This window comes from Lonchura striata, chromosome 1 (genome assembly GCF_050655825.1).
Source record: "Lonchura striata isolate lonStrDom1 chromosome 1, ASM5065582v1, whole genome shotgun sequence".
Lineage (NCBI taxonomy): Eukaryota > Metazoa > Chordata > Aves > Passeriformes > Estrildidae > Lonchura > Lonchura striata.
Genome location: NC_140703.1, coordinates 89,721,989 through 89,743,386, shown reverse-complemented (window position 1 = coordinate 89,743,386; position 21,398 = coordinate 89,721,989). Strand labels below are relative to the sequence as shown.

Here is a 21,398-nt window from a genome sequence, read left to right as displayed (position 1 = left end):
ATCACAAAACCTCCCAAAATGGAATAACATCCAATCTGGCTCACCACATCTTCTCTGTGGGCATTCCTTTCCTGCCTTTTAGCAATGCTTTCAGTATTCATAACAGCTGTGGAATTAAGCATTATGAACAAGAACAAGCCGACATGCAACCTTTACTTTTCCCCATCAGCCCCAAACTATTCTGCATTGAGTTACAAAGTGAAAACCAGCACACACTCAGATGGATTTAATTTCTATTTGGGCCCAATGCCAGACAAAGTTTCCCCATTGTTAAAACTCAACCCCATCTTTTCCATACCATGTATACAGTCTCATCTTTACCCCATCTTCCACACAGATGTGCACGCACACACACACACAGAACCAGCCATTCCTACAATGCAGTACCAAATCCATCTCCCTGGCTGTCTTAGCTAGGCTCATTGCTTTCCCTAACAAGCCTAGTAGGCAAGTTGGACTTGGTCTATAATGCAGATTTTTAACATATGGGAAAATGAAGATTGCACAAGACACACATTTTCATGTCCTAAATATTTTCTTGATAATAAACCTTTTGTAATAAAAAATTAATCTTACACAACCATGAAAATATTTTTTTAGAGGAGACAGTTGTTCCACTGAAAAATAAAAGGGTTAAAACTTAATTAAAATATCAATGCTATAATTCAAAATACAATTTTGGCATAAATTCAGATAGTGATTCTACTATGGCATTTTGGCTTACAGAATCATGCAACACATGGATTTCAGAATACAGAAGTATACAGCTTTCAGATGCATACAGAAAAGAGAAATGGGTAATAGAAAGTTAAGCTTTTACACATTTATGGCAATTTTCTTCTCTCTCATCCTCTTCCTATGGATGCTGCATAAACAACTGGACTCTATTTTTATAAAGTGCAGACATGTTTGCTGCTATTAAAGCTAAGGCAAGTAGTGGAAAACAGGAGAGAAGGTAGATGGAATTACTGTGTTTGAATGTTTGCCTTCTCATCTACCTTGTGCCATTCTCTACAAACAGAAGAACAGTGTAAATGCTAAAAGATAAATGTACAAAATGTTGATTTGAGACAATTCATGTTCATGTTTTACTTGCAGAAAAATTTTGTCTTTTTCTGTTTGTTAACCTACAAAAATGCTGCCAATAGTACAATGTGAAGAACCACGTGTACTTTCCAAAGAATTAAAAATAACTACTTGGGACTAAAGGTCATTTCTTCCTGTAATGAGTTTTGTGTCCCTTACTCTTAAACAAGTAATAGAAGAACTTGCAGAAGTCTGCCTGCACATTTAAGTTTCCTATAATGGTAATAATGTACAAAATTGTGTTCCAGTTTACACTTGCCACAAAGTTTCACAAGTATTGCTGTATTCCCTTCAGCAGCGGTTGACTAGTCTGAGTGCAAATAAATGGCACGCCCTACCAACAAGAACAGCATTCCTGCTAATAAAGCAAAAAATCCTCCAATAGGAGCCAACATAAATGACCAGCCATAATGTACATAAACAGCAAAGTCTGGGCAATCCATTTTTTTCATGTTTGCGTAGCTTTCCAGATCAGCCATGGCCTGGACCCAGATGACATACATCACGACTACCAGCGAAAATAAGACACCTGGAAAAGAAACACCAGGTTTTAACAACAGGGTGTGAGACAGATGCAGGGTGCATTTACTTTATTACCTAAAAATCCGTCCATGCTTGAGGTTCTGTCTGCATGGCACAGTCAGCCACCACTGGATAATTTTTGCCTTTGGCTTCCTCTAACTAGCACTACCTCCATCTTGCTCCTGATTTGCACTGAACAGCATGCTCCCATGACAAAGGTGATACCTGGTTCTGGCACATTTTGATGACAAAATTCATGCAGGTATTTACTGTTTTGAATTCAGGGGTCAAGGTGGGTGAAGGAGGGGGAATGGAATGGGACAATCTGGGAAAAAAATGTACTTTTGCTTCCCAAACTCTGGCATTGTATTTATCAGTCTTAATGATGAGATATAGAAAGGAATGGGAAATGTTTCTATTATCTTCACCTCTCTGCTTTTGCTTGTTTATTCTTATGAAAACGGCTGTATTTGAAACACAAAACTTCAGAGTATTGTAATCAAATATTTTGCATGAAAATTCAAATATATTTAATTCAAAATCATCCACCTTTAGAAAAGAAGCTCTTGGTAGAGGAAAAAAATCCAACAATAATTAAATAATAACTATGAAGCAGGCTATTAGTAATAACCTCAAATTGGATACAACAGTTTCCTGAAATTAATCCACCACATAATTCACAGCCTTTTCCCAACCACTCCTCTGAAAGGCCTTTGAATTGTTTATACATTATAGTAATAGGAGCACACATTATTACAAACTTTGATAATCTCCTTGTTACTATACACCAGAAGGAGATACAAGAAGTGCTTTCCAAAGTATCAGTTGCATTCCTAATATTTCATTTCACTTTAGAGGAATGTGGACACTTGAGAAATGCAAGCCTGCAGAACAGATGCTCCAGAAGATTTGCTGGAGGACCAAGGGCATGAGTCTAAATTTTTTGCATGCTTCAGCCTGTACCCATTTGCTCCCTGAGCTCCAGCTGTCACAGCAGAGTTACAGCAGCAGGACCATCTATTCCAACAATCAAATATTTGAGTGACACCACCCCATCACATTTTTATCCCAGAATGTTTAGGTGCCTCATTAAAACACAGTTCAGTGCACAGTCCTGTGAACACTTCACTGCCAAACTTGAGGTTACAGTTTGTAAGTCAAAGGTATTTGTGGTCTCTTCTCCATCCAGCTAAATACTTGCAATGCATCCTTGATGATATTTGTTCACAAGTGCACCCATGGACAGGCATTTGCTTCCATATCCACATGTCCTGGTAACCTTTGATGGCTACCTTTCCCCATCCCCAACCTGAGATGCTGCCTCACAACCTCCTTTCCCCACACTTTCTGCCCATTTACCAGGGAGCAGCTGTTGTCTCACTCACTCACTTGATGCAGGCATGTTAGATGCACCAGCTTAACCTGGTGATCTGGTGATCTTCCTGCTACTGCTTTTTGGACAAAATATAATATATTTACATACATCCTGAACATCTGACAGGTGAGACCTCATGGCTCAATCCTTATAAAAATTATCTTTTGAAGACCAACAAAAAAAGGGCTGAGGCATAATCAAAACATTCCCAAAGGATCTGCAATTTCTAGAAGGCTGAAATAATAGTAGAAAAACTAAATAAAGAAGGAGGCAGACACATTTCATGTCTATGAAATATACTTCCAGGATTACATTTTTTGCTAAGGTTCAAATTCCTAACAAAGTTTGAAAAAACCCAACACTCAACTCTAAGAGGCATAAATTCAATTTTGAAAGTATTTTACCTAAGTAAAACTCAATTTTGATGGAATATAGTACTGTGCTTGTATTAAACATAAAACCACTAAAACAATCAGAGAGAAGGATTGCCTTAGGGCCAGACAAAAAGAATAAGAAATTAGATTGAAAACTCTTTAAATACAATTCAAATTGAGCAGAAGATTCCTATAACAGAACATCTAATGATAACAGGTAAATGTGGGCAACACAGGAAAATTAGAACAAAACAGAGCTAGTAATTTTTTATTTAAAAAGTAGAAAAATTCTGGGACAAATTCATAAATGGAGTTATTAGATATTTGGATTTTGTCCAAGGTTTCAAAATTTGAACAAAAAGATTCTAGACAAAGGTTTGGAAAGATACATTAATAATCTGGCAAAATCCACAAGAATTTACCTCTTCAACTGTCTGTGCCTATGCATTTTCAAACTAGTCCTCTATTTAATCTCTACATTGGGGAAAACTCAGTCCAAAACAATAATAATTACAAAAAGTAGTGATGCATATTCCCTTACTATAGCAGCAGGTAAGTATAACCAGGCCTTGCACATCTGGAAACCCCTCTGGCATTCTGGGTAGAAGCAAAGTTAAGTAGAGCAGTTAGTCAAAAACATCTGTCACTAAAACAAAACTGCATCAAAGGTGCTTTAATCTAGAAATGGGTACCCCTTGCTTTTCAGGCACCCTGAAGCAACACCTAGGTGGTTAAACTAGAATCAACACCATGTAGGTGCAAAATAGAAAGCCAGGGCTGCCAGTGGTGAAACAGCTTCAGGGAAACTATCATCCATCGGGTGTGATTTCACAGCAAGCTGTTACACCTGGGAGTGGCAAATTGTCGGGTATGGAAATTTTGAGAAGAAATATATGTCAAGCAGAGATAAATGTCCTTCCTTAAAAGGGAAGAAAAAGAAAGGAAGAGTATGTAAACCCTCTTCGTTAATTAAGGCACTAAAGGAGTATTTAAGGGTTCTCATCACCTGCTAATGGGGACTAATTAATAGGTATATTACTTAGCATGTTCAATAAATATCTTGAACAATAGAATCAGGCTAAGTAAAAACTGACAGTGTCCTGTTGCCACCATGAGTATTTCATTCATTAGCACTCCTTTTGCCTAATTTTCAGAGAGTTAGGACTTCACGGGAGCTAAGCACTTAGACAGGTTACTGAATGTATATTTATTTTAGAAATCTGCTCCTGCAATCTTGCTTTGACAATCCATTGTGAATGTCATGAACTCTCAAAGGCAGGCTCCAAGACAAAATTACTGAGACTGAAAAAAAATCCACAATTTCTTGAAGCAAATATTTTTAAGAACAGTGTGTGCTATGACATATTTCCACATTTTTGGCATTTAGACCTTTTTCATAGAGTGCAGGCATCCTTTTGCCTTTGCCTTTTAGTGGATAAAAAATAGAACAGCAGTTGCATGAATCAGTAATGATGAGGGAAATTATTCCTAGAACATGAAATATGTCTGAGAGAGATTAAGACAAATAAATACTTCCCTCCTACTCCTTTTTCTTTCTTTTTTTCCATTTTTTGTTTTTTTTATAAACACACATGTTTGAAACACAGCTCTGTGCAGTGTGATAAGACACAGACTTCTCTGAGGTCACTCTTTTCTGTCTTTCACATTAATTCTTTTGAATTTCTTTCAAACAAATACTTGTGCATATTGTAGTGGAGAAAGAATACAGAACCTTTAGAAATGTCTGTGAATTCAAGAAGCAGTTTGCTGGCCTTTAGTACTGATTCTTCCCACATAGAAATGCCTTTCACTTGTCAATGGTGAATGGCTGTTTATGGCATGAATCTTTTACTATGCAGTCACGAAGACAACAGGTGCTGGAAAGAATGATGTGAGCTTTTTACTTATGCCTGGAAGTTTAGAACTCTTTATCTCACTTGAGGAAAACTTCTCTGTGTGTGTATTTTTTCATTAAATGTATTTTTCTGTTCTTGTCCTTATTTGAGATTCTACCACCTACCTTAGCCTCTTGTGACCTTTATTTAAAAATAATAGTTTGCATTCTATGCTGAAGTACATGCAGAGGATCCCATGCAAAAGTTACAGGAGTAGGTACATGTCTCTGAAAACAGATTTTTGACCTCATCTAGGATCTCAAATTAAAGTACCATCTTTTTTCACTCTTTTGGCATGAAGCAGCAGTCATACTTCTAATCTTTCTTCTTCACCAGGGTGTGATTCTGTAATGGTCTGTGCACATCCTGGTATATTCCTTATTGGCATCAGTACAAGAGGACTGAGAAAGAGGCAAAAGGTAATTATGGACTTCATTGAAGGCTGCTCTAAAGAGATCATTTTATGGCAGCTTTCCCTTCTTTTCCTATGATCTTTGAAGCAACTTTAAGGCTTCTTACAGTTTTCAGTACCGTAGCTGCTCTTGGACCATCCTCTAATGTTGCAGACATGGAGATGAGGCTGCAAAGGCAGGACTCAAGTCATTGACTGTGGTATCATTGATCTAATACTCACTTTTCCCCACAGGTATTGCAGGTGTACTTTCACCTGTGGCCTCAGGTAATTAATAAGGTTACAAAGTTTTTCTACTCCCAGTTAAGGAAAAATGGGTCAGGAAAATGATAGGTGGTGTTAATTGTAGTTATAATGGCCACAGAATGGCTAAGGTTAATATCCTAGAAGGAACACAGAAAGACCCAGAACTCAGGAGAACACACTTCAATCTGTGCAGAGAAGTGGTAGCCAAGATCCCAAGAGAGGCTGCCTTGAAGGGCAAAGACTGCCTTAAAGGGCAAAGGGGCCCAGAAGAAGCTGATGTTGCTCATAGACAAATTCCTTAAAGTAAAAGAATGGTCCCTTTATATATACAAGAATTCAAGCAAGTCTGGCAAAAATGAAAATTAACCTCATACAGAGCTACATTAGCAAGAACACCATAATTAGATTTGAAAATACTATTATCACCCTTTATTCAACACTTGTAGTATTATATGTGGTAAGCTATGTCCAGTTTGGGGTCCCCATATGAAACAGATACTGATAAACTGAGGTGACGAACACCAAAACAGTTAGGAGAATGCAGAACAAGTGGAGTCTGAGATGGGGAATTTTTGTCCAGAGAAGAATCCAGTCTTCATTTTTCTAAATGGAATTATAAAAAAGATGGGGACAGATTTTCAGAGACCTACAGACTTGACAGGATGAGATGAAATAGCCACAAACTACATCAAGGACAAATCAGGTGAAAACAAGGAAAAAAGAAGACATTTCTCCCAATTAAATTGGTCAAACTGGGACAAGCACCCAAAGATGCAGTGGAACATCAGTTATTATAAATTTTAAAAACTTGATTGGATAAATCTGTGAGCTTTGAAGACAAACCTGCTCTAAATGGGATGTCAGACTTGATTGCCACAAGAGGTCCTTTTCAATGTAAATTTATTTGTGTCACTCGGGATCTCTGTTTAGGCTTCTTGAATGGATCCCTCCAAAAGGCAAGTTTATCAGCCTTATCACAGAGAAAGTGAGGTGTCCATCTGAGTGTTGACAATAGAAATTTATGCAGTTGGCTTATACACAACAGCTCTTAGAGGGCTGAACAGTTGGCAAGAATCTCATTCCCAATACCTTCAGCTACTTCCTGAACCCTAAGACATCACAGCAGATCATGCTACAAGCTGCACTCTTTGGTTGAGAGAGAGCTTTTATCTGCTGCTAATTTGTAAGGTAAGGTTGTGGAGGGATAAAGATACGTCCAATAACAGGTATTAAAATTATTTCATCTAACCTAATTTTAAGACATGTCAGTAGGAAAATGACTTTCTCTTCTTCCTAAGAAGATCTTCTAACTAACTTCTGAAGAGCAGTCATCTTGTCTAACTTCCTTTTCAGAACACTTTGCTCTACAGTATATCACATACTTGAATTTTGTGTTAAAACAGCACCCAGGCCCTTTCAAAACAATGTGTGTAATTCCTTTTTCCTTTCTTCAAAATGACCTGCTTGTTTCTGTCTTAGAAGAACTCTAACTTCATCAAATCTAAGTCACATTTATCTAAGCCACATGACACCTTTTCATTTTCCCAGTAGGTCTGTGTTTAATTGATGCACACCATGGCTGCATCCTGATCGCATGTTTGAGAGGTGATAAATATGCACCACTTCTATCACTCTCCCCTTCCATGCCCTGCTTTGATTTAGCTGGCAGTTAAATGAACAGTCTCTCTAATCCTGAAGGAGACAGACATAGAAAGGGATCAGGGCAGCAGGGACACAGCAGACCCTCTTCTGCATCAGATGCTATCTTATCTTGCTCTGTCTTAAGCAACTTGAATGGGTCTTATATTCTCCTGCCACCACCACTTTTTTGACAAATTATAGCAGGATTTCACTAAAGATTCTTGCTTTTCAACAACAGAAATGGTAATAACTTTTTTCTAAAGCCCTGATTGAGAACAGTCCTGAAGTTGAAACATGCTACATACAGAGAGAGAAAAAAAAATCAGGATTTCCCTTGAGAAACATTTTCTCTATAGGCACAAAGGGTGAAAGGGGCAAAGACACAGACCCAAGGTCACACACTGGGATAATAAAGCTCACTTAACTTCACATACCTAAAGAAATAGTCTCTCTAGATTCTCTTAGTAAAGGAAAGAGAGGTGTAGGGTTCCTCTATAGCATATCCATCTGATCCAATTAGGCCCCTCTTTCAGTATGAAATGAATCCCCAGCTGGGGGAACTTCTTACATACCTACTGTTTTTACTGCCAATGAATGTTATTGCCTCTTGCAGGCCTCCTAGGAAAACCAAAGGAGGCTAGCACAGGCTTGGGGATCTAACTTTCCCCTACCTAAACGAGGGCAGATGAACTGACCCAGAGTGGAGAACACAAGCATTGCTTTGCACCTCTGCCAGTCAGTTCTACATCTTTCAAGTGCCCTTTTCCTCTCAAACAGCATCTGCTACTTTCTAGTGACAGCTGAGGTTTTTCATGCATTACAAATGCAGAAAAAGAGCAAAACTCACATGGGCTTTTGCCCTGCAAATTAGTGACAAAAAGTATTGAAATATCTTAGAATCTCCATCAGCCTATGAATATTTTTGTGTCTTTTAAAAGTGTGGAGGAGTAATTCTCAAGAGATAAAATGTAAGTATGCAGGATTTTCTTCAACTGAAATATTATAAAATACTTCCCACACTTTACTGAGAGTCCTTTGGAAAGGAATAATGATCACTAGCTGCATATGAAGAGCTTAGAGGTGCTGCGGGTAAGCAAGGTCAGGGGGTCAGTATGAGAAGCAAAAAGAGAGCCCAGGCCTTGTGGTCCTGACACGGGTGACTCTGCCCTGTAACACAATGTGTTCTCACAGGGTTGCCTCTCACCAGGCTTTAAACCAAGGAGAACAGAGATGGAGCACATACTATCATTTACATCCTATGTATCTTACACACCAGTGTGACGTCTTCACAGACTTTTCAAGGTTAAGCAGTGTGCCAGTGAGCTGTCCATATCAGCTGAGTCCTGAGAGGGTGCATACTCCACAATATGTGTGGCTTATGAGGAAGGAGGGAATTCAGTTATTTGTTATCTTTCATTCCTACTTACTCATACATGACAAGTATTTTGTTTAGTCCTATCACATCCAAAGCATTTTCCTGTATTGGTCATGTATATGTGTTCTGTCTCCCAACTTCATCAGAGTCTACTGTAATTAGCTATTGCATCACTGATAAAGGACAAAAACCCCCTTCTTAGCTAAAGCCCTTGAGAATCCTATAAGCCAACATATGCATTATTTTTCTGTTAAAAAAAGTAGATTGAAATTGCAATGTAATTCCATTGTTTGTCCTGGATGCGGGGTTTTTTTTAACCTTAACCCAAAAATAGCTTTTATAATAGCTTCCTGACTAAATAACTGTGCAAAGAACCTGTGTCCAAGACAGGCACTCTACAAGCCAAAGGTAGAAGCACATGCTTTCTCTTTCTTTTAACCATGATTGATATAATTTTTGGTTAAGGGAAATGGAAGAAATAACTCATCTTTTCTACTCTATAATTGACTGAGCAAACAGTATACCCACCAGCAATGATGAAAAAGCCTCCTCCTGCTTTGTACAGAATGTGACTGGCAAAAGGAGCTGCACAGATGATGAGGAAACTAGCTGCCACAATGGTGAGAACTCCCAGGAGCATAAGAACTGTCCAGAAACCTCGATAAACTAGAGAAAAGGAAAAAAAAAAAAAATACAATGCTTTTTAGAACTTATCCAAGTTGGCTAACAAAGATTTTCCTTTCCCCTTCTTTTATCACTTGCCTTAATAACAAATGTAACATTAATTCTATTTTGCATATACATTATATATTATGTGAATCAAAATAGGTCTGATTGTCAGCCCTTACCTGATGATCATGGAAAATAGCATGCAAGTTATTGTGAATGAAATCCATCTGCTGAATATTTAGCAATACCTTGTAAGATAGAAACCTGACCAAACTGACACTCTTTAGAAAATGGAACAGCAAAGCTATAGCAGTGATTCCTTGGGATAAATGATTGGACTGACAGGATACAATTATTTTACCAAAATTGTGTGGAAGAAGCAGTGAGCTGCAACATATTAGTGTCCAGACTATATCACCAATAACAATCTGTAAGTTCCTTACAATTTACGCCTGGATAATACTTCTTATATATAGCCATATTCAGCAGAAAGAAACTTAAGCTAGGAACAGGGAGAAACTAAGAAACTATAAACTGTATTTATGAAAAAAAGCAGTGTCTTAAACCAGCCTATTTCTGCTCTAAAGCTTTTTGTATTTTATTAAATTTAAAATGTGATGTTTCAGAAGCCTGTTAGGCAGTGCCAAGCAGTGTTGAATTAATGGATGCAGCTGGTGATAAATGAGCTGAGAGTTTTGTGACATACTCTGGCCAAAAGAGTCTTTCTAACAATTAGTTTTTAGCTGGTTAATTGCACATCCATTTAACAAAGTCATCATTTTACAAATGCTACAAGAGTGACATAAATTTCTCCCATGAATTTAAAAATTGGTACATTAACACAACCCATTAGTAAAATTATGAGTTGTAAAGATCTCCATCGCCAGATCTGAAAATCTTGAAGCACTGACAATTCAGTCAGTGAAAAACATTTCCACCCAACTGAGGGAAAGCATATAAGCCAGCTGGCAAGTCAGGAAAAGTGTATCACAAAAGAAACTGCCACTTATCATCTGACAGCACCTACTTACTGTTATGGAAAAACACAACCAAGCAACTATTATACTGGTTCCCATCCTGAAAGATTCAAATTCATACAGCTTGTTAGAGACAGCTATTCAGTAATAATTCAGTTTTACTCTCATCTGAAATCTGAAGGCACACTAGGCATTAGTAGCTCGTGTTTCCCACTAATTTATTACAAAAGTCTACGGTTTTTAACTTGACCAGCTAACACAGGTTAAAGTATACATCATCAGCCTTGTAAATGTATTAGCTAGATCACACTCACCACATTACATTAGCCACACTTTTTAAATAACACCCTTTTTAATCCAGGCAAACATTCAGAGACATAATTTTCCGCCACACTGATCAGCAGATTTGGGCATAAAAAGGATGAATGTGTCTGAAAGTACCTGGCAGAAGGGTTAAAACTGTGGTTTGGTTCATATCCAAGTCTTCACTTCATATAAACAAAAAATTATTGGAATAGTAGGTAAGAAATAAGGCTATGGCTCAGCAAAGCAGTTAATGTGTGTTTTGCTTTAAGTACTATACCTCTTATGGGATTTAGGCACCTGTTTAAAGTTAAACACATAGTCAAATTATTCACTTAATGCAAATGGACAATGAATGGAGACCTAGAAAGGTAAATCTCTCAAGTCCTTCAGTCTTGAGTTTCTGAAGCAATTTCATATTATTTTACTCAAGGGGCTACTTTGATAAGCTTCATTGCAATCTCCAAGTCCATGGGACATTACTTCCTCATTTAAAGCCTAATACCACTAAATCAATCTATAACCACCCAACTCTTTTACATGGGTAGCCCAAGGTACTTCAAAGTCATACTACATAATAGGACACATTGGCCAAAATGAGCCTTGAAAAAGCTTTCTTGTATATTATTATGGTCACTCACCTACGTCATGGAGCAGTATTTCTATTTTCTGAATGGAGGAGGACACGAGATTCTCCAGCATTACAAAACCAACTTCCATCCACAGTATCTACTCTTCATAAAGAAAGCTTTAAAGTCCATTTTTCATGTTTCATGAGAAAAGCTGTATTTGGTCACAAATATTTTTAGAGCACAAAAGAAGTACAAATGTAACTGATGGAAATTTGTTTCAATCTCTCTGTAACTATAAAAGAGAAAAGCTGTTTCTCTGCTCCAACACTGTAACTATTTTATGCATTACGTAGGAAATACTGATTTCACCTAGCTATCCCCTGACAGAAGCTTCCATTCTATTTCTCCAAAACAGTTATTTACTCTAAAGAATCATAGATAAGTCTGATTATCCTAATGCTTGTTTATTAAGCTAACTCAGTCATTAAACATCAATTAAAAAATAGATTGTAGTTGATAGGTGCAAAGTCTGCTCACAAATCTGTGACTTTTCAAGCAAAATACTATACCCCCTAATCTGAATGGTAGAAAGTAATTTGGTTCATTTGTGGCACAGGTCTGAGGAAACACCCTATGAGCACTTAGACTTTTACTTTTGTAAGGGAATTAAAAAGTCATAATTTTCCTGCAAAGATGGCTTCACTTACTTTATAATCTGATCATTTTTGTTTAGATCACATTTCCCATCATCTCTGTCTAGATGGGCAAGATCAGTTTCTACAGGCTAGTCATTAAAAATTACAGCTCAGCTGTCATTTAGCTTAGCTGTCATCTACAGATGAACACAAAAGAGCTGGCTAAAATTAAATCTTCCTAAGAATGAAATTACTTCTCAAGTCAAAGACTTTGCTGCTCTGAGGTTGAGACACACAATGATAGATAAAATGCAACAGAAGATGCAGCTTTAAAGACAATACTCTTCTTTACATCCCATGAAAACTGTGATCCAAACAGTCTGTTTCAAGAAATAATGGTTCAGTGAACCCATACAAAGTGTATCTATACAAAGTGTTCACAGAAATTTGCACAATTTCAAGTCTCACTGAGGTATTTCATAGGATAGCCCATGTTCTGGTCCAGATGAAAAGGAGTACCCTTGTCTCTTCCAGATACTTTACAGATACGTTAGAGTTATCCTCCTAAAATACATGCATTAGTCCAAGTTTTTTCCTACAACAGAGGAAATAAAGTACAAGCACTATTGTAGAGTGCAAAGTAAACATATCTGCAGTGTTAAAATCTTAGATAACATTGCTCTATGTTGCAAGAGTGCTAAACAGGAGGTTTTGTAACTCATCTTGGTAAGCCACCCCTCTGTTGAATACAACATTTGCCTAGAAAATGACAGGCAGGCCTAAAAATAAAAAAGACTTAGTGGAAAATAGGAGTACACACAACTGCACCATGGGGCCTATATAGGAACATTATATTCCTCCAAAATTGTGATCCATATTTTTCCCTTGCTACTTGTTTTTCTTCTAAAGATCCTAATTTAGGTCCTTCCAGAGACTTTTACATTATTTGAAAACTAAGAGTATCTGGGTCTGTGCAAGGTCCCAAATTTTGGAGAAATGGGTGAAAATTACCAAAAGCCTTCTTTTCTAGTATAGTGGATCTTAGCATTGATTACAAACTGAAGTTACAGATTCATATTTTAAGATGTTACTGATACATGAAATGAAAGAGAAGCAATAATAAATTTTAAAAGTTTCAGAGCTGTGTCACCTACAACACACACTTGTGTAGCAGTCATGGACACATCTGGAGCTCCATAACAGTTAGTCAGGAACAGCCTAGCTAATGTCACAAAGCAACACCTTTCTACTATTAGAGATGTTAGCATCAGCACCATGAAAGCATTCCAAGTATTTCACTGCCCTTGATGACTCAAAGTGTTTTTAAAACCCAGCCATCAGTCCATACAAGTACTGTGGTCTACCATAAAAACCCCAGCTACTTAATCTTAAATTTAATATCAATATGAATTATTAAGCACTATAAGGATGAAAAGCCTTTTGAAACGTGTTAGTACAATCCCACATAAAAATTTCCAGGGGTAGGCAAAATGACTTGGAAAAGTTTCCTTGAACTATCATGGACAAGCTCACAACCAAAAGGGAACATTTCCTGTGATCTGACAGTGGATTGTATTTTAGAATGTGTGGGTTTTTTACCTCCCTATTTAATAAGAGATATTGAAATGCTTTTAACAAGAGCTTTGCTACACACAGTGCCAGTACAGTGAAAGGCAAAGTGCCTGAACTGCTCTCAACCAGGAGCATCTTCTCTGCAGATAAACAAGTGTAAATGAAATCACTATCTCAGCAGCAGCACAGGAGACACACCTGGCAACACAATAAACCTTGCAAGATTTTTTTCAGCATCATTTAGCATCCTTTACTATCCCTTAGTAATATTTTTTTTTAAATAACTTTACCAGTAAAACAAATACAATATTCACAAGATGGATACACTTCTTTTTAAAATGCTTCTTACTTTATAGCTGCTTGGGGGACTACAGAGATCCCACTTATAAATGTACTGTATTACAATCTCTCATGGGCAATTATATGACTATTACATAAGAGCATTTTTCTCCCCTAGAAATAGACTTCTATTTCCCCCCTAGAAATAGACTACTGCTAACATTTCACTTGTACAACTTCTATTTTCAGATTTCATGGCTGATATTTTCCAGATTACTTTAGGTTAATTTCAACCCATTAACAAACCTGCCAATAAATTTGATCTCACCATTTTAGATTTAACAGTTGCTGAATCAGATTTTTGCTTCTGTTCTATAAACATTGTGTATAATCCATCAGGCATTACTTCAAATCCTGGTAATGTGCCCATGCAATAGAAATACCACAGTACTGGACAAAATAAGAATTAATAGTCAGGGAAAAAATACTGGCAGCTACCAATCAGAGTATTAAACTACTGTGTCAGTGCTGCCCCATTAAAATACTTCCACTACAGCTTCAAAAGATGTTGGGGTGATTTACAACAGTTAGGGCACTATTGTTCTTTCTAAATTAAGTTGAAAAAAATCCCCTCAAAAATAAAAATAATGAATTAGTGACTAAGTGTTATATTTTTCACTTCTTCTTCTTAGAAAAAAATTCACTATAGCCAATGGGACTATTTCCATGTATAAGAACTTTGTACATTTTTCAAAAACAGGCTTAGTATTGCCCTATAGTAAAAGAACTTTAGGAAAGGGTGATAGCCCTTTGAACATCAGTGTTAAGTAACTTAATGAATGCGTGAATATAGCTAGCAGTGAATTAATATTAAAAATACTATAGTACTATGCGTTCTGAATAGCCTGATGGGGTACCTAATCTTTTTATGATTATGCAATAATATGTCTATTTTAAAATATATAGGTTGCTGCTGTAGTATTTCTATTGCACGGTCTAATTTATTTTTTTTTTTATTCCTAGGTTGTAGTTTATTACACTTATATATGGGAATCATCATAAAAATGAATCTGCTAGCAGCACAATGAGGCGCTAAGTCGACTTAAGAGCTGCATACTATTAAAAGTCGTCACTCTAAACCTCTGTACCATCACAGAAAGTCACTAGAGTCAGGCTTCCTCTGAGGTCATTTAAAATCTGTTTTAGGTTAAGATAAATTATACGAATTTCTTAAAGTACATTAACCATAAATGATGGATCACACAGCTTTTGATGATACCTTACACTACAGCTACAGGAAGTCCTCCCCACTCTGTTAAGACTATTTAACAAAACCAATGAATGCACAGAAACATTATAACCATGATTAAAAGATATAGCAAACTGCAATTTCAAAGCAGTGCTATCTAACTCTGTGAAGCTGGTCATGCATCTAGTAATGAGTAAAAGATATCTGATACAATAAAGCATGCATTCAAACCTCCAATATAAGTAGCCCATAAGTTTTTCTGTTTTTACATTTCCATCTAAGGCTGTAGTCCTTGACACCAAGAGCTTATAGTTTAGGTTTGTACATCAGAGTGGACCCAGCCTTTGGTCTAAAGTTTTGCAAGGCAGACTGAAACACTAGAGCTCCCCATCTCAGTGCTTTAAGACTTTTGGGAACTATAACACAAATGCAAACCCAACATACAAAGAGATGTAAATAAACTAAGAGAGCATAGGTGAACCTGTTTTGAATTCTGGCCCAGAAAAGCTCTGAGCCAAATTCCTACTAAAACCAAAGGAGTTATATCAACAGAGAACTTGGTCCAGACACTGCACTCAAAAAGCATCAGAGATTTCATGTTCCTCAAGCAACTTATCTTTGTCTGAGCTTTTCTAGCTGGATGGTGACACGGCACTCCAACAAACCACACTTGTGTCTTCACACAAGTGACTGCAGAAGGGACTAAAATTAAATTCAAATTCCTCTGCTAAGATCCAAATGTCTCTTAAGACAAATACTATGTAAAAAAGTCACATGCCTGTACTTGTTCAGTAACTAATAGTGCTCTGAATGGAAAGAGATTTTTAGAAAATGTGTTGTATACATGTTTGATTTTTCTAAGGAAGTTTAAAGCTCTTTATTCAGTTGTTTCTTTGTCTATGAAAGAGCAAATGAATGTGACAGAAAAATTCTTGTTATCTTGTTATATTTTCTTAAAATAGAACTTGATTGACTCACTAAAAATACAGTTATAAACTTAGGGAAGAGATTTGGGCTTTTTATCATCCCCAAAAGAGAATATGTCGAGAAAGTTCTGTGCCACAAAAATTGTAAGAAACAATAGCAGAACCAAAAAAGGGGACAATAACCTCAAATTTTTGGTAATGCCCTTTTATTCTATGCTTTGCTGGTGCAAAGTATTAGATGCAGACAACTGGATATACAAATCATAAATTAAATCTTGTTCTTCATGAAAACAAACTGGAGCCTTTTGCCACTGGCTTTATAGCAAACCACTTCCTGCACTGGGAGTCAAGAAGAAGAGGATAAGCTTCTAGTATTTCTTAATTTAGCAAGTGCAGTTGAAGCAAGGTTTTTAAAACCTGTTTGCCAGATATCATGGGCAGGATTGTCAAATTAGACTAAAGGAGAAACAAGTTTTGAACTAACAGAAGAGATTATGACATAACTTTCTTCATAAAAAGTTGTGAAAGACTCTTGAACAATCATAACTGTTCTAATAAATAACTCAGCTTGGATGCTGAAAATGAAATGTAGGCATAAAAAACCCCAAACCATCTTCAGTTTTAATGAGCTCAAAAGCAATCCAACTGTATCTATTTATATAGCAGGAATGGCTCTGAATATACTCTGCCTGGGCCAGCATCTATAGTACAGTTCTGCCTACTTTTAATCTCCTAATATGAAATATAGATAGGAAAATTATATTTGAGCAGTGGTCCTTTTGGCAAACATTAACTAAAATTAATTAAATTTTTGATGATATTCATTCTCTTTTTCTTTTTCTGTGTTTGTCCACTTCTATGTAATCATGCAATATAATTTGAGGAACCTTTGTGAATGTATGAGTGAACGGTGGAATACAAACTCTGTCTAGGCTATTAGGAGCTGATGACTCTGTCACTTACAAATGGAAAGATAAACTGTTCTAGATGTGCTGTGAAGTTACAGATTAGATCTCTGAATGGTGAGGACTGAATTCTTCCTGGACAAACAGTTCATAATTTCTAAAGATTAACAGAACAATTATAATTCTAGTTTGTTTTTTTTTTTTCATGTCTGCAGCATAAAAATTGGATTCTAAAGACACTTCAAGGTTAGCAAAAGCATAATTACAGCTTCAGGACAGGAAGGGATCATTTAAGTCCCTTAGTCAGCAAGCTCAGAGACATGTAGCACGCACATATCACAGGTTGTTTAAAAAGTCATGAGAAATAGGTATCAGAAGTTATTTACTTCAAATATGTTTGCTTAAAGCTCTTAATATGATTGAATGTTCCTGACATTTTTAAGTCATTCCTCAGTGTTGTAAAGACAGAGCTTTCTAGGTACTATTCAAACATAAAGTTTTCTATTAATGTTTATCTTTCACAAGTCTATGATACTTATATGTATCTCTGTTACAGTACAAGTGTTTCTCAGTGAAGTATATCTGAGTCAGTTAAATAATATCTGCTTCTCCTTCCTCATAAAGTAAAAATGCAGTAGACTTCCAAATATGTTTATTTATTTAACAAAAACAAAAACAAAAATACCAAAACAAAACAAAAAATTCCAACCAATCACAGTTTTATTGAAATATATGACAAGAAATACTTGTTTAATGCATGCAGCCCAAGGAAGATAATTACTACGCTGGAGAAAAAAAAAAGCACTAAAAAGGAAATGTCTTTCTTTTTCCCCAGAAATTACCTCTATTCTGCCATCATCCTTAAAGCTAACAACTATTTATGTGTTTTGTTAAACAGTGGCTTAAATATGCATGTTGTAAAATTATGAGAAATATGAAATTCCAAAATTCTGTTAATTAAACTCTGTGGAGTGATAAGGCTGTTTATTTTGAAGCATCCAAATTGCTTTCTTGAAACTATGGGCATTGTATTCATTTGCACCAAACAATACTTACTGATTGCAGAGTCATAGGAGGTGGAGTTGTGTTCATCACGGAGAAGAGGAAATGGGGACAGGTAAGCATGCGTACAATTCTTAGAAGGTGACTGGTTGGCTAAAAATGAAAGAAAGCTAAAGATTAATATTTTATTGCCATAAAAATAATGGGTGCCTGTTCTTCAAATGGGCAAACTGAGCTTCATAGGTCAAGATTTCAGGTCCTTTCCTAGGCAATAGCTTACAGTGAATTTGGTTTAGTAAGAGATACAAGCCTTGTTATCCAAACAAGAATATTCCTTAAGGAGCAATACAGATTTGTACTCTGGGACAATAAACGAGCCCTGCTGAAAGCACACTGCAATTTATATGTGATGCATATGTATGCCTCTGTATGCATACATACCTTTCTCATTTGAGGGCTAATTATGTTCTCATTATTACATGTGCAGAAAAAAACAACCAAACAAACAAAATCCAGGCAATTACTTTTTCTTTTGTGAAAGAACAATGAGACTATCAAACATCTTCAGAGCATTTACAATGGCCACGAGTAAGAGTCTAGTCTATGGAATTAATATCCTCCAGAAAAGGATAATTTTACCCTTTATACTAAATACTTCTAAAAATATAAACTTCTTCCTTGCAAAAGACAAAAGTTGACTATAACTTAAACCCCATCTAAGTTTCAGATTCCTGACCACATAATTTTCCACATTAATAACAACTACAGTGGATCTCACATTTTCCACCCAATACAAAGCAATATATTTAGCAAAATTGATGTCAAACTTGTATGATGGCACCTGCTTTTCACAAAGATTATGGAAATCTTGCAATACGGTGAGGTAGCTCCCTACCTCAGAGGGAGTGTCAAAGACTGGAGATTTCAAGTTTTGCTTGACTTCTAAATGGGAGATCTTGGTTGTAAAATACTATCTGATCTTGTAATTCTATCTATCTTAGAACCCTGGGTGTAGTGAAAGAAAGCAACTGGTCATCTGTAAATGTAATAAAGAAACTCTTCTGGAGATGGTGTGTCCTACACCATTTTCACTGTGGAGTTCCCATTCCCTTCTTAACCCACTTGTAGTCAGTTAAGAACAGATGGAGAAATTCCACAAGCAAAAATTCATGGACCAGGCCAACCACTAAGCTCTTTTCCCCTACTTAATAGAAATAAACCAACTGTTTTACAGTTTTGGAAAGTTACAGAGCTGTGTCACTGTGGTACAGAGCTGTGGTAAAAGACTTTGTAGCTAAGAATGGACTCAGGTTAACAGGACATCCATAACAATCATAGTGTAATCTGATTGCTAAACTTGTATAATTTTGTTTCCTATATATTACAAAAGTGTGTGTCAAGAATTTATTTTAGGGTAGCTGAAGAACCTGATCCCCAAAGAAGCCATATGAAATCTAATGATTCTTAAGACACAAAGAAAAACAAAAAACACACCAAATCCCAACAATTTTGAGAACAAACTACTATAGATAATGTAAAAGGAAAAAATTACTTACTATACCAAAAATTCCACATGCTGCCATTATTATCTCCTACATTTCCACTAAACCAGCACCTCCAGAAAAAACCTTCATGATGGAAAGTGGCCTTCTCTCCCTACAGAGGAAGGAAAACAAGAAAGCCATTATCATACAACTTTTGAACTGTTGAAAGAATTAAGTTCAGTTAGATGTTTAGGTAAAAAAAACATTGCCATCATAATGACACACAACCTGTCTGAATTTAGGTCAGCTATAGCATTTATAAACAGTCATTATTCTTTTGAAATAATATCATATTTCAAAAGCAGTATCAGAAAATAAAAATTCATTTTAGAGCTGATTACAAATGATTATAAGAGGTTTTCAGGCAGGCTTGTAAGCCTCCAGAAGGTCAAAATGAGTATATTCAAAACTATATACAGAATTAAAGTTTTAGAAAAATAAACAAAATTAGTATATTCAAAAGTCTATATAGAAGTAAATTCTTAGAAAATAAACACATCCGAGGATTCTACATATATAATTCTCATTATAAATAAAAAGTTCATACTAACCCCAGCACCTTCAGGTGCTTCTGAACAAGTTCCTATTTCTGTAGCAAGAAGCCAATAATCAGTTCCAAATGCCACCAAAAAAAGCAAAACCCCCAGAGCTGCAAAGAAGCCTCCAAAAAATATCCCCACACTCAGTTTCATTATTGAAGTTATTAGGGGGAAAAAAACACCTTAATTACTTAAAAGGTTAGCAGTAAAATAAATTTAAAAGAAATTATTGTGAAAATAACTAAAAAACTGTTTGGAGAATACAGCTCATATCTAAAGAAGTTTCTCTTCACTTGACTTTCTGCCTGTGCCCTTCTTCCCAATGCCCTGTAAGTCGATTTGTGCCTCCAAATTTGTGTTCCATGTGGCTGACTCAAGTCTGACAGATGAAAAGGGCCTTCTATTTTAGGACACTGATGGCAGAGCTTTGCTCTGTTTCGCTGTCCGGGCGAGGCCAGTCAGAAATAGCTGACCTTCCTCAACTAATGAGGGATTGACTTGAAATATTATTGCAGCTGGTGCATCAACACCAGTGGAGATGGAGTTGCAATGGATCTGTCCATCTACGTGAGCAGTGTTACAGAGCACGCCGTACTAGCAAGGACTTCCAAAGTTCAGGCCTGGTGGTGAATGTTTCCTTAGCTGCAAGCAGGCAAGGAAACACCAACAAAGAAGTTACTATAAGTCATATTACAAAAAGAAGGCTGAGGATTTTTTATAGAATTTTAAAATATGGTAGCCAAAATTAAGGGATGCCTCTGAAAAGCCCTATATAATAAAAATACAGTAATCTAAAAATGTACATCCTATCTTTAAAGTAATAACTTTAGCAATACTAAACACAAAAACACCTAAATGCTTTATTTATTCAGACACTTTTTTTTTTTTTTGCATAGATCAAAACTTTATGCAGTTAAAAATTCCTTCAAGCACCTGATAAAAAACTTCAACCTTTTTAATACAAGAAGTCACTTTCCCAAGAACATGCTCTGACTGTTTGGAAAGTGATGAAGTAAAACATTTAAATTACACACACTCACTGTACAAGAAAAAAGCTTTTTCAACAACTTCATTTTATGCCAAGCAGGCCTTCCCATTCATTTCTCATGGCTTACAGGGAATGCTCCTATAGAAATGTATAGAGTTTATACAACATGCACCAGATCCTACAGTCCTTACCCAATAAAATTTCATTGGAATTATTTATCACCAGAGTAGAATTTTCCATTGATATTGCATACTGGGAATTGCTGGGCTCAAGAGAAAAATTAAACCAGTTTACTCCAGAAAACACTTGTCA

At 36.3% G+C, this 21,398-nt stretch overlaps 1 protein-coding gene across 1 annotated transcript; it reads right to left on the bottom strand.

Annotated features, from left to right (window-relative positions):
- Window positions 1-516: 516 nt before the first annotated feature.
- TMEM182 (transmembrane protein 182) lies at window positions 517-20,427 on the bottom strand. The gene is made up of 5 exons (XM_021538323.3): window positions 20,111-20,427; window positions 19,572-19,671; window positions 18,070-18,168; window positions 9,455-9,592; window positions 517-1,615 (listed from the first exon to the last, which is right to left on the bottom strand). Exons 1-5 carry the CDS (start codon window positions 20,249-20,251, stop codon window positions 1,392-1,394), a joined length of 702 nt encoding a protein of 233 aa, XP_021393998.1. The 5' UTR covers window positions 20,252-20,427; the 3' UTR covers window positions 517-1,391.
- Window positions 20,428-21,398: the final 971 nt, after the last annotated feature.